Source organism: Panthera pardus, unplaced genomic scaffold (genome assembly GCF_024362965.1).
Source record: "Panthera pardus isolate Hobbes unplaced genomic scaffold, ASM2436296v1 HiC_scaffold_19, whole genome shotgun sequence".
Lineage (NCBI taxonomy): Eukaryota > Metazoa > Chordata > Mammalia > Carnivora > Felidae > Panthera > Panthera pardus.
The window spans coordinates 8086959-8101716 of record NW_026526754.1 but is presented as its reverse complement, the minus strand read 5'-3'; the positions used below and the strand labels follow the sequence as shown (position 1 = coordinate 8101716).

The 14758-nt window shown below is 45.7% G+C and overlaps 1 protein-coding gene across 5 annotated transcripts in view; it reads right to left on the bottom strand.

Moving 5' to 3' along the window:
• Window positions 1–718: 718 nt before the first annotated feature.
• Window positions 719–14758, bottom strand: part of SLC7A6 (solute carrier family 7 member 6) — a 36024-nt gene continuing 21984 nt past the window's right edge. For all 5 annotated transcript variants that reach the window (XM_019455475.2, XM_053906597.1, XM_019455478.2 and 2 more), the window contains exons 3-10: window positions 14442–14567; window positions 12402–12546; window positions 11592–11715; window positions 11279–11382; window positions 7239–7335; window positions 4558–4707; window positions 4263–4446; window positions 719–3827 (exon numbers count right to left, since the gene is read on the bottom strand). In XM_019455475.2, the coding sequence (XP_019311020.1) occupies window positions 3733–3827; window positions 4263–4446; window positions 4558–4707; window positions 7239–7335; window positions 11279–11382; window positions 11592–11715; window positions 12402–12546; window positions 14442–14567 (1025 nt within the window). In that variant the 3' untranslated portion in view covers window positions 719–3732. The remainder of the gene's footprint in view (window positions 3828–4262; window positions 4447–4557; window positions 4708–7238; window positions 7336–11278; window positions 11383–11591; window positions 11716–12401; window positions 12547–14441; window positions 14568–14758) is intronic.

The window sequence follows — 14758 nt, the reverse complement described above, 5'->3', positions numbered from 1 at the left end:
CCTTGAAAACCTTTTAGTTTTTATTTTTTTAGAGAGAGTGAGTGGGGGAGGAACAGAGGAAGAGAGAGAAACTTAAGCAGTCTCCACAATCAGCGCAGAGCCCAATGCTGGCTTGATCCCACAACCCTAGGATCATGATCTTAGCCAAAATCAAAAGTTGGATGCTCAATGGACTGAGCCACCCAGACACTCCTCAAAAACCTTTTTTTTAATATTTTTTAAATGTTTATTCATTTTTGAGAGAGACATAGGGTGAGTGGAGGTGGCCAGAGAGAGGGGGAGACACAGAATCCAAAGCAGGCTCCAGGCTGCAAGCTGTCATCACAGAGCCAGACGCAGGGCTGGAACTCACTAACGATGAGATTATGACCTAAACTGAAGTCAGATGCTTGACCAACTGAGCCACCCAGCTGTCCCTCCTCAAAAACCTTTTAAATCTGAATGGCTTTACATGTTTTCCCACTGTACCTCCCATTTCCTATCCCCACCCTCAACCAAAAATGGGCGGGGGGGGGGGGGGGGGTGGTTAGTGAGACAGCTTTCAGGATTGACCTTAGACACTAGGACTTCAGTCAAGTGAGGAAAAGAAAAGCATATCCTGAACTTAGCTTTCCAATGAGAAATGTTAACTACGCACAGTACTCACCAAAAAGTGATTAACGGAACTTGGACTCCCTATAAGCAAACTCTGTCCCTACTTCATTCCATACCACACATCTTTGCTCTGAGTTGGCATTTATTCTTCTAAGAGAACACTGTCCCATAGAACTTCATGCACAATTACATTCTATATCTGTACTGTACAATAGTAGCCACTAGCCATATGTGGCTCAGCTCTTAAAATTTATGATTAGTGCAACTGAGGAATCAATATTTTTAAATTTAATTAGCTATATGTAGCTAATAGTTAACTGTACCGGATAGTACAGGTCTAGGAAAATAATACACAGAACGTTTGATTCAAAATGTGCCTTCTTGCCCTGTGGCACGAACACCCATCACATGGAAAGATGAGTTGCACAGGGATGTCTTCTACCCACATCTTTTGTAATTTCTTAAGTATCTCTCTTTTTCTAACCTGCCTCCACCCATTCTTTCACTTTATGTTCATTTTGTGGGTCTTTCCTATATTCCTAGATTTATGTTAAACCTGCCAAAGTGATTAAATTCCATATGTACTCTTGTGGCTACAAAACCAACAAAATGTTAGTTTACCATCCTAACTATCCACAAAGGTACAATTCAGTGCTGTAAGTAACAGGCAGCAATTTACATGTGTAATACTAGTCATCTTAGTCTCCTGTAGGCATAGAAACAAAGGATTAAAAACTACTCAGTGCCATTATTATGTGCTCACTGCTGTTTCTATACTCATTAAGGTTTGCCAACATTAAAGGACTGACAACCTCACATACTGTACCTACTGCAAAAGGGATTAGCACACCAGGAGAAGGATTGAAGGAGATGAACAACAAAGACCTTGCAGAAATTTAATTCCACCACAAAGCTTGAGTGCTGTAGGGAGTCTCTGGCTTCCCTCCCACAGATGGGTTCCTGGGTGAAGTCTGTATCCAGCACAGAGGGGAAAAATGCAGGTGCCATCCAGTAATGAGAGGGGGATGACATGGCTCACTAAGCTTGTATGGGGTCACTTAGGGTGTGAGGCCCATGCTTCCCCCAGGAGCCAGTGGGGGGCAGCAAGTTCTTGGGACTAGCTGGTCATTTACTTCAGTGGAGAAAGCTAAAACCTTGGTCAGGGATCCTCAAGACAAGCACACACCACTTCAATGATTAGCTCCAGAGGATCCCTGGGAAAAGTGCCATCTTGCCTCAGACAGGAGTCAAGTTTACACAGTCTAGGCAAGTCAGCCTTTGCACAGACTCCCTATTGCCCCAACCCATGACAGTAGGAATGTCCTCTCATTTTCTCATCCATGCATGCCCTGAACCGAAGACAGCTGTGCTCATGCTCCCCTGATTGTCTTTATCGAGCAAGTATGACCAAGGCCATTCCCCTGACTGCGACTGGGGCCATTTGGTGGAAAAGAATGATCAGGAAGGGAGATTGCCTCATTCTTGTCTTTACAATTGACCAATTCTAAAACCAAAGGATAAGAAGTCCAGGCAGGGGATGAGCCAAGTCTGCAGGTTCCTCTGGACCCAGGATGACAGTGTCTGGACACATCACAGGACAGTTGTACAGTCCACCGCAACCATGGCTGTCCATGAGGGAACGAACATCCATTAGGCCAAATCTGCTCTGGCCTGACCTGGATGCTAAAGCACAGCCTGAGCACCAGAATTAGTTGCTTCCAATCACGCAGTCTGCTGAGGAGCCAGATTTGAGGATGAAGCAGCTTTTTCCCCCCTAAGTCTTCACTTATCTCCACAGGGAGAAAATAGAGGTCCACACAAGTACCAAGCTCTTCCTGAGACTGCAGGCCCACCAAACCTCCAGCAAGCGGAGGCAGACAGGACAGGTATGCACTATCCCGATGATCCACACCAAGACAGCTCGGAGTGTAAACAGAGCCCAGTGTTGGGGATAGAAGAGGAGCATGCAGCGTGATGTGAGGTTTTCAGAAAAGGGAAATGACCACTTCTAGCACCAAGGTGGGCTTGTGTGGGTCTGCACAGCATCCCTCACACCGGCCCTTACAGAAAGAAACAAGCTATTTGGTGGCTTGGGTCCATGAGATGGTCTCTAAGCCATTGACAGCTGAGAGAATTCAGGTAATCCACTTGAATTCTAGAACAGTTCATGTCCTCTTAAAGTTCATACCAGAAACCCAGAAATTTACCTTCTATCATCTAGAACAAAGACCTAAGGTCTCAAGTAAAATAAAGGATTATCCTTCAAAATAGCAGTATTACCAGACTTCTGACTCATGAATTTGTTCATTTGTCCTTGCTGATTTGAGCCAGGTGCTTGTAATCTGTGACCTATTGACTAACGTGTAATTGATACATGAGTTTAAAAAAATCTTTAAAGTTCACCTTTGCAGCTAAGACTCAACAGAAGAATGTGCTAAAACCAAAAAATCTGTGGTCTGAGTCTGATCCACCACCACACAGAGACACCTCTAAGGGCAGAGGGACTCAGTTTGGAGTAACTTTGAATTTTTAAACACAATCAGCCTGTGGCATTCGGTAGATGAATGAACACCAATGCTTTGCTAGAACTGGGGTTCTGGATTAAATAATATCAATAAATAATGGAATACAGCCGTCTTTCCAGGGAAAGATTTTGAGTCACAGGAAGAAATGATAGCATTTTAGGCCTCTACAGTCAGATGCTTGGACCTGGTCAGAGGAAAACTTGCCATAAGGCAGCCCCTTTTGTAGAGACTTCTGATTCAAACCTCAAACATCAAATTCAGAACCACCAGCCACAGCTATTAACCTAGCACTTCCTTTTCCCCAGTGCAACTTGCCAAGTGTTTGGTAAGCTGTACCTACTCACCAGAAACAAAACTAAACAACTATTCCCCTGACCCCAAGCCCTCCCACCACCACTTTCTATACAGTTCCCACCTTCAGGCTGGCCTCAGACCCTGAGTCTGCTCCCAATGAGAGTGACCACCAAAGCAGGCCATTGGCCCTGAGCCCCCTTACATAATGTGGCCCACAGGATCCTTTAGAACAAGAGAGTTGGGCCTGTACAGTCTTGTCATCTGGACTTTGGTGGCTGTGGCTGGTCTTCCAGGCCTCAAGGGACATCACCTCTGGCCTCTAGTCAGTTTTCCTTTCAACCTTTTTCTCTTCAGCTACATCAAGCTCGGTCAGGACACAAAAGCAAAGCTGCTGGGTGACTTTGGTGATAGCAGCTAAATGAAAATAGAGAACAGAATTCAGCAAACTGATGGTTAGCTACAACCCCAATATGAACACCACAATGTTGATTAAAGCACATCTATGGCTCCCTCCCACTTGTCCCTTGGGTATCCTGTGCCAGGCTTTGCCTCTTAACCCCATAAGCCTCACTGTCCTCCATTCCATGCCCAACCAGAAAGTGATGCATGACTCCCCATCTCCCCACATGGATTACACTTTCAGGAGGGAGTGTTTTAAACCAAAAATAGGACTCTAAAGTTAGAACTAAAGTGCTCATGTCACTGAGAAGTCACGTGGTCTCCAGTACATCACTAGTATAGGGGAAGCTTTTAGCCACCACTCCCACCTCTGCACACATCTGTGTGTGCACGCGCGCATACACACACACACACACACACAGGCAGTGAGTGATGGGCAAAGAAACTTACCCAGGACATTCCGAATAAGGAGTGGCCTCTGGGACTCTGGCAGATAAACACCCACGAAATAGACAGGAACCCCGGAGAGGGCAATCCCGATGCCAATGAGGGAATTGATGGTGTCACTGAATAGAGGCACAATCACCAGAAACACAGAGCATGTGCAGAACACGATGGGAAAAAACAGGCTCAGCTGAAATGGAGGGAGGTGAGATACGAGGTAAAGCACTATGCGGGAACAGGGTACAGAGAAGTCACCTACAGGAGATGGCCCACCCCTCCTAGTCTGTCCACAGTCACTGACCTTGAGAGGCCTGAGCCGCTCAGGCTCCTTCCAGCGAAGATAGAGCTGTCCAGCAACAGACAGGCCCACGAAGAACCAGTAGCTAAAGCTGAAGTAGTTGATGAGCAGGAAAACATCTTCCACAGTGAGGTAGATGAGTGTCATGGTACACTGGAGGAGGAGGGGATGGGAAGGAGGAGTGGGCATTGTCACCAACAGGCCACCCCAGGAGACTCCAACCATCCAGCAATCAGTACGAGATCTGCCGTTCATTGCTGATTTAGCTTACCAGACTACCTCCAGTTCTTTTCAGTGACCCCTTGGCATCAGATAGGTCAATTCTCTGCATTAACCTTCAAGGTGGCATCTCTCCCTCTTCTGTTGGCTCTTCCTATACACAATGCCTCCCTTCTTTTTTGCAAGCACTTCAATAAGAAGCCAGACTCCTTTCCCCTTCTGATGGCAGATATTTAGGCCCTCCTCACTTTGATGCATCAACCTCAACATGAAACACACTGCCCTCTGGAGACCATCACTCCTGAGTCCCAACTACCTGGCTTAAAAATGGAGGAAATGCCTCCAGAACCAACTCACTGTCCTGGGGTCTTAGAAATGTAGATTGGCAAAATGGATTATACCCCTGATAAAAGAGGTATGACAGAATTTGCCCTCTGGAACAAAAAAGTCCTAGAAGACAGAATCAGGGACTAGAGTCCTGGGAAAGGTCAGATTTACTTAAACTTCAAAAATATGGAGTTTCCCCATTTAATCTTTTCACCTATTATCAACAAAGGATTTAAAACAAAAAGAGCCCATTCTGGGGATAGAAGGGGGACTGTATTGAAAAAAGTGGGGTGAAAGAGGATTCAAAAACAAGATGTCAAATCTCCCCTAAATTTATAAATTCAATGCAATCCCAATAAAAATACTGAGAAGATTTTATGTTATTTTGACAAAATAATGAAGTTCATAAAGAGAAATACAAATGTAATTGCCAGGAAAACTTCAGGGGGGAAGAAAAAACTATAGAAGTATCCTTAGTCCCTCTTTAGATTTCAGAAATTCAGGGCGCCTGGGTAGCAGAGTCAATTGAGCCTCCGACTTCAGCTCAAATCATGATCTCGTGGTTCATGAGTTCGAGCTCCACATTAGGCTCACTGCTGTCAGTTGGGAGCCCACTTCAGATGTTCTGTCCCCTTCTCTCTCTGCCCCTCCCCTACACATTCCCTCTCTCTCTTTCTCTCTCAAAAATAAATAAGCATTAAAAAAAATAGTTTTTAGGGGCGCCTGGGTGGCTCAGTCGGTAGGCGGCTGACTTCGGCTCAGGTCATGATCTTGCGGTCCGTGAGTTTGAGCCCCGCGTCGGGCTCTGTGCTGACAGCTCAGAGCCTGGAGCCTGCTTCATATTCTGTGTCTCCCTCTCTCTGACCCTCCCCTGTTCATGCTCTGTCTCTCCCTGTCTCGAAAATAAATAAACGTTAAAAAAAAAATTTAATAAAAAAAAAAGAAGTAACCAAACCTTCATTAAAAAAAAAAAAAAGTTTTTAGAAATTCAGTACAAAGCTAAATAATGAAGGTTGGTGTTAATGGAGAAGATAAGTTGAGCTGATGATACTACTTAAGGGGTATGTAATTGTACTTGGTACATATGAAGCACCCTAAAAATTAGCTATTATTTTTATACGAGAATAATTTTAAACTGTGGATAAATGGATTATTTAATAAATGATATTGGTATGGCTGGCTAGCCATTTGAGAAAAAATTAAGTGAATTCTCCCCCCCTCACTCCATACACTATAAATTCCAGATGAATCCAAAATTTAAACTTAAGTAATGAAACCAGAAAATAACTAAATGACAAAAATAAATAAATAAAACTGTCCACCAAATCTTGGAGTAAGGTTTCTCAAGGCCTTTGTTGGCCTTCATATATATAATACCTTAGTGCAAATGAGAAAATGGCAGTCCTACTTCAGGTCTTTTCTCATTTGTTAGAATACTTTCATAATTTACTGATTTTGTTAGAATAAAATGCTTTACTGCTATCTACTGTATATAAATCTATGATGTCTATAGTATGAATAGAGGCCCCTAGGTAGTTGGTATACAACTGGACTGGCTTTTCTAAATATGCTTTCATTAAATTAAAAAAAAAAAAAAAAGAGCTAGAAAGGAGGAGAAGGAGAAGAAAAGAACTACTGACAGAAAAGATAGATAAATTTTACAAATTCATTTTTATATTCTTTTGTACTGTTTCCTTCTCTAATATAATTGTTTTACTTAAAAAAAAATTTAATGTGTATTTATTTTTGAGAGAGAAAGAAACAGAGTGTGAGCATGGGAGGGGCAGAGAGAGAGAGAGAGAGACATGGAATCTGAAGTAGGATCCAGGCTCTGAGCTGTCCGCACAGAGCCCAATGTGGGGCCCGAACTCACGAGCTATGAGATCATGACCTGAGCTGAAGTTGGATGCTCAACCAACTGAGCCACCTAGGTGCCCTGTTTTACTTTTATATTTTTAAAAAAGTTTAAGAAAAGAGAATAAACACTAAGAGGCTCGGAAAATATCTTAACTGACCAAGCCACCCAGGTGCCCTTTGGCTTGGGAAATGTCTTAAGAAGCTGCTATACCTCCCACCCAGTCTTCTCATAATGTCAGCAGGGGGACTACAATCCCCACACCCACCCCAGCAGAGCTTACATTGAACAATAAAGCAGGGATGGGTGTAAAACGCTCAATGTGGATCATGGACAGTACATCTGGGAGGTGGCCCTCACGGGAGCCCACGAAGAACAACCTAAAAGGACAAGAAGTGTGTCAGGATGATCCTTTCACTTAGCTATGCAGCCATACTCCTCAGACAAACTAGGCTCAGAGCTCCAGAAAAAAGCAGGAGGCAGTATCTCAGGAGCATCACACGCTCTCTATGCATGCCCAACCCAACCTACCCTCACCCTCACCCCAACTTTACCCACAGATGTTTCCAACCTCCAACCATGGGTACGGTACTTCAACATTATCCAGGCACGTCCTACCTCACTGTTGGCCATGGACAGCCGCCAGCCCCTCAGCTATAAAACCCACCAATCACCCAATGAATGCCTCACCCTCCCATCACTCACTGGCACTCCAATCCATTCCACCAAGGGTACCTCCACTCTATCACCCCACAAATTTCATACTTAATACAATGGCTGTTTAAAGAAGGGCAGCCAGGGACGCCTGGGTGGCTCAGTCGGTTAAGCGGCCGACTTCGGCTCAGGTCACGATCTCGCGGTCCGTGAGTTCGAGCCCCGCGTCGGGCTCTGGGCTGATCGCTCAGAGCCTGGAGCCTGCTTCTGATTCTGTGTCTCCCACTCTCTCTGACCCTCCCCCGTTCATGCTCTGTCTCTCTCTGTCTCAAAAATAAATAAATGTTAAAAAAAAAAAAAGAAAAGAAGGGCAGCCAGCTCTCTCTATCTTCCCCGAGCTCCTGATATATGATAGGACAGGACAAGCCTGAGGCTCAAAGAGACAACCCAGGCCTCCTCTCTGTCCCCAAAGAGCCCTACTGATTAAGAAACAGAGCAGCAGAGAAATGAACCACAGACCAGGGTGTACAGCATCATCATGGAGCACATGGCATTCACCAGGCTTGGGTGGGCTGGGGGAATAAGAAACCTTACAAGAGATAACCATATCTGGGCTGGGAAGAAGAGTTGGAGTTTGCCAGAAGGTGAGTGGGTAGGTGGGAAACAGCACAGGCAAAGGCAAAAGAAGCTTGGAGGAGTGAAAGAGGGTGGCCTCCTTGAAGGTTGGTACTAGAATGCCTGCAGTCCCAGGATAAGGTGTGTGAGGAGACAGCTGGAAAGAACTTGCACACAGGCCATGCTGTGGAGTCTAAACAAACAATGAGAGTCAGCTGTGGCTCTGAAGTAAAGGCCTGACAGGATTTGACACAGAGACTCTGGGGGCATCATGGAAGCCAACTAAAGGAGGGAGAGGCTAGGGTATAGGGAGAAGGCCACACAAGAAAGCAATCTGTGACAACTGTCCCATAAGAGAAGAGGCCTGAATGAGGGTAGACACCCTGGCTTAGGAGAGAACAAGACATATGTGACAACCGCAAGTAAATTTGGTGATACATTACATGTGTGTGTGTATATATGTGTGTGCATGCATGTACATGTTTGAGTTGGAAGAAGAGGGTAGACACCAAGGGAAAAATAAAGAGGCCACACAAGGAGAACTGATAGCACATAACATCACAACTAGAGACAAAGCACAAGTGGAGTGCATTGAGATACCTGTGGGCCATCCAGGTGGAGCCACAGGAGTTGAAGATAGCATCTGGAAGGGTCATAGGGCAAGATATTGGGAGTTGGCTCACACGAGGTTAATAATTTGTGCTAGGTAGAGAAGAAATATGGTAGAGGGGATGCTGGAAGGGGACATAATGTCCTGGTGCAGCAAAGGTGTCTAGTACAAAGACAAAGACAACTACATAGGTAATAAAGAAAAAGTGAGAAGGTAAGACAGAAACAATTGTGCATTATCTTGATATCACTGCAGTCCCCTTTATATGCAGACCCTTACTCTCTGCATCCCCTATCCCCACCCCCATCCTGTCAATGCCACAATATAGCTGAATGAGGTTAAAAGGCACCTACCACTTAAATATTTTAAGAAGACTGTCAGAGCTGGGGCACCTAGGTGGCTCAGTCAGTTAAGTGTCCGACTCTTGATTTCAGCTCAGGTCATGATCTCAAGGTGTGTGGGATTGAGCCCCACATCAGGCACTGTGCTGACAGTGTGGAGCCTGCTAGGGATTCTCTCTCTCTCTCTCTCTCTCTCTCTCTCTCTCTCTCTCTCTCCTTCTCTCTCCCTCTCTCTGCCCCTTCCCTGCTCTCTTTCTCTCTCTTGCTTTCTCTCTCTCAAAATAAGTAAATAAACATTAAAAAAAAAAAAAGAGCGGTGTCTGGTGGCTCAGTCGATTAAGTGTCCAATTCTTGGTTTCCACTCAGGTAATGATCTATGAACTCACAGATTGTGAGTTCAAGCCCTACCTGGGGCTCCGCACTGACAGCGCAGAGCCTGCTTGGGATTCTCTCTCTCTTTCTCTCTCTGCCCCTCCTTGCTCATGCTCTCTCTCTCAAAGATAAATAACCTAAAAAGGAAGAAAGGAAGGAAGGAAGGAAAGAAGGAAGGAAGGAAGGAAGGAAGGAAGGAAGGAAGGAAGGAAGGAAGGAAGGAAGGAAGGAAGGAACGGTGCCTGGGCGGCTCAGTTGGTTAAGCATCTGACTTCGGCTCCGGTCATGATCTCAGTTCATGGGTTTGAGCCCTGTGTCAGGCTCTGTGCTGACAGCTTAGGAGCCTGAAGCCTGTTTCAAATTCTGTGTCTCCCTCTCTCTCTGCCCCTCACCTTCTCATGCTCGGTCTCTCTCACTCCTTCTCTCTCTCAAACATAAAGAATTAAAAAAAGAAGAAGAAGATTGACAGAGCCAATTGGGATGTCTTAGGAATCAGTAAGGGTAAGGCTATAGGAAACACCATCTCTGGGTGGGGTAACTTGTTAAGAGTCACATCTGGTGCAACCCTGGCCACACCAGGCTGAAGCAAGGGAAGATGACACCATACTGTTTTACAAGACTTTGATTTCTCTATTATTCTGGTTACCCTAGGGAGACCCCAGGTACATGGACTGGGGAGTCAAAACTAGTAAGAAAAATAAACAGGATGAAACTATTTTATTAGTTCATCTTATCTGTTCATGCAGAAAGTATCTATTGAATATCTATTACACTCCCAGTCCTGGGACAGCAACGTTTATAAGGTGAGTGGAAGAGAAATCGGGAAAGAAGCCTTTCTCTCAGATATCAGAGAGTCACAGAGTCACAGGAATAGTTTCCGAAGTAGAGGGTGGTAAGCATCACTTGCTTTGGGGATCCAGTAGGATAAGGACTAAAAGCAGGCTAAGAAGGAGGTCACTGGTACACAATGTACACAGGTACACTGGTAATAAGAACATTTTTTTAGGTAGTAGAAGCCAAAGTATAATGGTTAGAAAAATGACTGACAGTCAAAGTGCATACTATTCCCTCAAGAAGTGTGTCCATAAGGAAGAAGGGAGATAAGAAAAGTTGTTTTGTGATTTCACTAAGTAGAGATGAGAGAAGCGCAGAGCTGGCTCCAACTGAACATCCACCAAAGAGAAGGGCCAAGTGATGAAGCAAAATGCTAAAGAAGAGGGTGATACTAGAACCCAGAGTGAGCCTGGAAGAGCAGAACTGCTCTTTTCTCTGAAACAGGAGGAAAGACAAGTGCTCCTATAGATAAGTCTCTATGTATAGAGGAGAGCAAGAGCCTACCTGCCAGCCTTAGTGTTTTTGAAATGAGGGGCAGAGTTATCCTGTACTAATACCTGGTACACAGCAAGTGCTCAATAATAATCTTCTAAAGGAATGAATCCTGGGGCTGCAGATAACCCACTCTAGGAGCCTAGAGTATAGTCCCTGACAGGATCACTACTCCAAGCTACGACCTTCCTCCGCTCTACCTCTAACCAGTTTGTCCTCGTCTCAGACGGAAGTGTGAGCTTCAAGCACACAATGTTTGCACAAAGGCAAGCATATGCATGCACATTAGCTTACACACACACACACCCTATATATCCAAGAGAAAGAAGGGCTCTTACAGGCTCACCTAGAGCCTGAGGGGATTAAATACCGCAGTCTGTTATTGATAAGGCAGAAACACAGTACCTTGATGAAGCAAAGATAGACGCATTGAGGCCCCCAAAGCAGGACAGGGCAACGGCAATAGGAATGGTCCAGCTGAACATGCCAAATGTCTGGTCAGCAAATGTCTGAGGGCAGAGCACAGAAGGCACTCAGCACAGGACAGGCTTTCATAAGCCTCCTGTACCTATGCTGTCAGGACAAATGCCATCACTACTGAGCAGCCCACCCACCCTCTAACCTAGACCCATCATCCCACCCTGCAGAACTAGAATGGCTGCAGAAAGAAAGATTGAGCCATTCAGTATGAAAAGGTGATGAGCAAATGGGTACTCACCACAGCCACAGCATCACTGTCAAGAACATCTGAAATGCTCAGCACTGTGTAATAGGCCACATTGGTCAGGATGTAGATGAGCGTCACAATTGGCATAGAAATCCCAATGGCCAGGGGCAAATTTCTGTCAGGACAAGTGAGACAGGACTACCTAGAATCAACTATCCTTGGAGTCAAAAAAAGTTAACCCAAGGATTTGTCTGAAGTTTAACAGTTCCCTGGTTCTAAATCTTTGAGGCAGGCTCCTCTTCCCCACATGGTCAAAGGTGGATATGAATCCCATGCCCTTTCCATGGAGAAACAGAGAGAGCGAGGGAGAGAGGGAGAAGGAGAGGGGGAGAGAGAAACCCTTCTCTGTGAGGATAGCTGGGGATCAGTATTTGATCCTCACCACAATAGGACCAGTGGACCCCACTGAAGGAGCAGTGTCCTCCAGGGACTGGAGGTCAGGCTGGGGAACTGGCTGCCCAGAATAAGCTCCTGACTCCTCAGGCCTCAGTGTCAGCACCAGAGACGAGGTTCTAACACCTTAGCCCCAGCTGGGTCAGCTACTGCCCACTGAAGGACCTCTCCTTGAGCAAGGACCCTGGGGATCCTTCAGTGTAAACCTGAGGGTGAGGAGCCAGGGGCTTTCCCACCTTCACTCATTCCCAGCTTACCCCCTAATTCCTCCAAGCTAGAGAAAGGGCAGTAGGGAGAAGAAGAAGGAATGAGAGAAAGAGAAAGGAGGAGAGGGAGGAGGGCAAGTGTGCCCACTATTAGCAGGAGTTCCAGCCAAGTTGGGGGGAGAGAGTGTGATCCCACCGTTACCTTTCTGGGTTTTTGATTTCTTCTGTTACAAAATTAAGGGTGTCCCAACCTGAGTAAGAGAAGAGGGCAGAGTAGAGGGCGAGAGAGAGGTCTCCCATGTCCCAGGAGGAACCCTCAAAGGCATCCTGAAAGTGCTCAGAGTGTCCTGTGGGGGCAAAGGCAGGTAGGGGAAGGGGTTCAGGGAGAAGGAAGAGGAAGAAGGAGGGGAGAGATGGAAGGTATAGGGAGAAGAGGAAGAACAGGGAGAGGCAGTAAGAAAGAGGAAGTGAAGAGGGAAGAAAAAAAGAGGAGGGTCAAGAAAAGGGAAAAGCAAGCGGGCAGAGGGAAGAAAAAAAACATAATTTAACACCAAAAGAACAACCACCAGCTCCCTGTACTTTATCACCCCACCCACTCCCTCAAGAAAGTTCATATTCCTTTAGCAAAATTACACAATCTCAGAAAAACAAAAACATTCCTGGCTGCCTTCTGAAGTGATAACACCTTTTCCAAAGCTCTGCTGAATTTCCAAGTGACCTCAAGGTAGGCCAGAGTTCTTCCTATTTTTAGAAATAACCCTGTTTTACATTTTTAACTAACAATTAGACCTTCCTGTGGAACTATCTCTTTTGGCCAAGACCACTGCACAATGTGGTCAAACAGTTTTCTCATTCTCATGGAGGGAACTCTGTTGCTCTAATTGCAGGGGCTGCGGTTGCATGCAGCAGGAAATCACAGGCTATGTAGGAACTGGGGTCTTCTTATCTCTCACTGCGCCTGGGGTAGGCCTAAGCCACTTCCACCTGTGGAGAGCCAGCCTAGGCACCTGCCGTTCTCCTTGGAGGCATCTGGAGCCCGCACAGTTGAAAGCCAAGGGAGCAGCACCCAGTTGCCCAGAAGAGAAACCTTCTAGACACACTGGAGGTTTTTTAAACAAGATCCATACTTTTTTTTTTTTTTCTTACAAGATCCATACTTCTAAGGAAGCCTGCTGTAATCCCCTGCAAAAAGCAGACCTATTCCTTCAATGTATCAAAAAGGGATGGGTGTGCAGCAAGAGAAGGGAAAATAGGGGTTTTCATGCCCGAGAGGTGTCAGTCATCATTCACAGCAGTGGTTTCCTAAGGCACAGATCTTGGTAGGAGGCTAATTCAGCTACCCAATTTGACCTGAGATGTTCCTGAGACTCCAGGGACATCCAGGTGGCTGGCTGTACTAACTTGGCACATATGCCAAGGTACTGGACAAGAATCACCGAAGGCACTTGAAAACAGAGCTTTCTGAATTCCAAAACCAATAGATCTGAGAAGGGGGTCTCACCTCTCCCTGGTAAATGTAAACACAGCTGAGTTTAGAGACAGACAATATAGAACTGGGTTGCTAAGTAAGTGATTGAGATATCCTTGGCCAAAGACACCACAGGACTTCCCTAAGAGCTCAGGAGACCTCATGAGGCCTATTACCCTCCCTGCTAGTTTACTCTGATTCAGGAATGAAACGCTTTCTAAAGCCAACATGTAGGAAAGCCAGTGCTTCATACTATTTTAATATTTTGCTGAGAGCTGACTTTGGGTTCAAATGCTAAATAAAAACAAAAAGTAAAGACTCCAAAATAACCACTCATTTCTACATTCCATCCAACTTCTATGCACACCTTCCCACTCCTCTCAAGGAGGGCCAAGTCTTCCTACTTGCTGCCTGGCAGTCACAGACCAAAAACAGGGCCACAGTAGGGCTCACTCTATCCCCATCAGCTACATTTATGACCCAATTACACACGACCCAGGTTTCAAGAATTCCTAGGCTCTCAGCTGCCTTCTTGCAATGTTCCCAGCCTCCACAAAGGGAAAACAGCCCTGAGGGAGGGACTGACTCATGTTCAGTTGGCCAAGCCAGCCTGGTCCAAGGAGCCCAGGAACAGATGTCTTACTCTCAATGACAGTCTAGGATATACATAGAATGAGCTGATCAGTTAAGCCAAGATTTCCCATGTCCTCCTCAGGAAATCCACACAAATTCCTGGAGTCATTCACCCTCCTTCCAAGCCCAGGCCCATCTTACCCTGGCACAGTTTAACGAGGCCCATGACAATGATGGCAATGAGCGCTAAGACCTTGGCATAAGTGAACGTGTCCTGCACACGTGTGCCCCACTTGACATAGGCACAGTTGACAAATGTCAGCAGACCTAGAAGGAAAAACATAAAATCACTGGCAGGCTTGAGCTGAGGGCACAGTGACCCAACCTCTCCTTAGAGAGCATCACTTCTGCCCTAACTAAAACCAAAGGGGCCAATGATCGAGTCAGAACCACAAGAACAGGCAAATGGAGGGACATCCACCATCTGACCATCACTGTTGACAAGTTAAGATACAAAG